The following is a 2,738-nucleotide window of genomic DNA, read 5'->3' as shown; positions in this document are numbered from 1 at the left end:
ATAAGGAACATAATAAATTCATCTTGTACTTAAACCTATATGCCTATATACTATATATATATCTATCTATCTATAAATCTATCTATATATGTATATACATATCTATAAATCTATATATATCTATATCTATCTATATCTATCTATATATATTTCCTCTCTGTCTATATGTAAGTCTATGTATATCTCTTATTTCCTATACAGTATTTGTTTACAGTTTTCTCGGGTTGGTACTTAGCTATGTGGTTTCTATCACATTTTCTTTACGAGGTCACTTCTACTTGTCTTATTGTCTATATACCTTAAGTTTACGCTCTTACATTTACTTAGTCTTTATATTCTTATATCTGGTATCTGGATACTAGATTAACCTATTTGATTTGGTTCTTGTATTGCACATATATTGCCTTATATCTATTCTTATTTGTAATGGTAATTATCGGACTTATCTTACTATTCTTATACTATTTAATACTGATTAATTGAGCAGTGTGAGGAGTGCTTGTAGATTTGGGGTGTTATAAGAATATGTTATTTGCAGCGCAGAAGGTATTGATGGGGTTTAAGACCGTAGCGTTGAGGTTCTTTAGGAAGGTGTCTATTTTAAACAGGGGTTTCCAGTTATTTTTCAGTAATTTGGAGACCATTAGATTTCTGTTCTTACGACGATGAGGACAGTACCATATTAGATGGTCTACGTCTTGGGTGGGGTGCGAACACTCACAAGTGGCATGCTGTATTATTTTGAGTTTGGCCAGGGATTCATGTGTGTTAACATGATTGGTCCTCATTCTTCCGAATCTTACTATCAGTTCTCTGGGAAGGTCAAGATCTCTATACCAGGGTTTCTTATGCGGATTGAAGAATTGTTGAAAATATTTAACTCCTTTGCTATGAAACCTATCCCTGAGGAGGGATTGGAACTCGTTCCACATTTCGTTTTTGAAAAACTCTTTGTAATCTGTGTAAGGGATTTTGTGTTGTAAGGACGGTGCTTTTTTTGTGGCTTCTTTTGCAAGATTATCTGCTACTTCGTTCCCATGTATTCCACTATGGGCTGGGATCCATATATATGAAACGTGTTTGTGGTTGTTAAATTTGGTTGTTAGATTGTATGTTTTTTGTTTGATAACAATGATATGATAGTTGGTTCTAGTATTTGGGGAGGCGTTATTTAGTGAGGTAAGGGCACTGAGAGAGTCGGAGCAGATTAGCAGAGGTTTGTCAGAGTTGTTAAAGAGATCTAGGGCTATTGATATAGCTGCACATTCAGCTGTGTATACTGAAGCTGTGGGGTTAATATGGATAGGGAGTGAGAACTTTCCTTCAAGGCAGACGATACCTGCACCTGTTGAGAGTCCGCCTTGAACTTTAGAGCCGTCAGTGAAAATACAAAGATGGTTTGGATAGTGGGTTTTAATGTGGTCTATAAATTCTGTGTTTGGAAATGGGGATCCTTGTAATTGCAATCCTGTTTTGAGGTCGCAGGAAATTTGGAAATTCATGGCATTGTAAGATGCGGCTATGCAGGGGAAGTTATCGTCTTTATGGCAAGTATGGGAGATCTTTTGAATATTGCTGATGCAGTGCATGAGAACATTGGAGGCTTTATGGAGTAAACTGCCAGGGTTCGAGGAGGTTATTTGATCAAATTCTTTTATGTACCTGTTGGAAATGTGGTTTACGTTGGAAGTAATCTTGATGAGATGGGTTTTACCTAAAAAGGATGCTCTGTTTTCGAAATATGGTAACCCTGCTTCTGCCAAAACTACATTAGTAGGAGCAGATGTTCTAAGTCCGAGGGCCAGTTTGAGGGCACGCACTTGAATGGACTCGAGTTTGGTTATGAGAGATTGTTGGCTTGGAAAGTATATGTGGGAGGCATAATCCAGCCTGGATCTGATCAGGGCTTTACATAGTACAATTAATGTGTCTGGGTGGGCTCCCCACCAGACGCCTCTAAGGAATTTAATTATGTTCATGGTGCGTAAGCAGCGGTTGTGGAGAGAAAGTATGTGAGCTTTGAAGTTTAGTCTGTTGTCAAAGTGAATTCCCAGAAATTTTGCAGAGTCTAGATCCGTCTTTTCTGTAGTGCCTAATCGAAATTGGGTGCGTCCGGCTAGTAGTCTTCCGTTGTTAAAGACCACTATATTGGTCTTTTCTGATGAAAGATCGAGGCCTATTGCAGAGAGATTGGTTCGTACCTTTTCAAAAGACTTTTCAATGGTTGTTTTGGCTTCTTCCAGGCTTGAGCTTCTTGTGTATATGGCTATGTCGTCTGCGTACTGGGAGATGTGCACTTTCTTGGGAATATCTTGGAAGATGTTGGCGACGTAAAGATTGTAGAGAAGTGGGCTGAGGACTCCTCCTTGTGGCAGGCCCTTATAGATTACCCTCATGCCATGGAAGCTGGGGGGCCAAGCGAAGCGGCAGTATGACCAGTTGGCTATAAAGTGAAAGATGTTGCGTGAGATTCCCATCTTGGCTAGAGTATTCAGCAGAATGTGGCATTGGACGTTATCAAAGGCAGCGCTGTCATCGAGAAAAGCTGCAGTTGTAAGTTGGTAAGAGCGAAGCCTGACCGTATGTAGGTTGCTAGGTTGAGGATGTTGTCGGTAGATGAGCGGCCCTTTCTGAAGCCAGCCTGAGTTGGGGGTATGAGGTCTACGATCTCACACCACCACAGTAATCTGTTGTTTATTAATCTTTCCAAGATTTTACTCATGCAAGACGTGAGTGAG

At 39.8% G+C, this 2,738-nt stretch overlaps 1 protein-coding gene across 1 annotated transcript; it reads right to left on the bottom strand.

Annotated features, from left to right (window-relative positions):
• Window positions 1-515: 515 nt before the first annotated feature.
• Window positions 516-2,477, bottom strand: LOC143364220 (uncharacterized). Its single transcript, XM_076804679.1, has one exon. It carries the CDS (start codon window positions 2,475-2,477, stop codon window positions 516-518), a length of 1,962 nt encoding a protein of 653 aa, XP_076660794.1.
• Window positions 2,478-2,738: the final 261 nt, after the last annotated feature.

This window comes from Halictus rubicundus, unplaced genomic scaffold (genome assembly GCF_050948215.1).
Source record: "Halictus rubicundus isolate RS-2024b unplaced genomic scaffold, iyHalRubi1_principal scaffold0344, whole genome shotgun sequence".
Classification (NCBI taxonomy): domain Eukaryota; kingdom Metazoa; phylum Arthropoda; class Insecta; order Hymenoptera; family Halictidae; genus Halictus; species Halictus rubicundus.
This window is presented reverse-complemented; position numbering and strand designations above follow the sequence as displayed.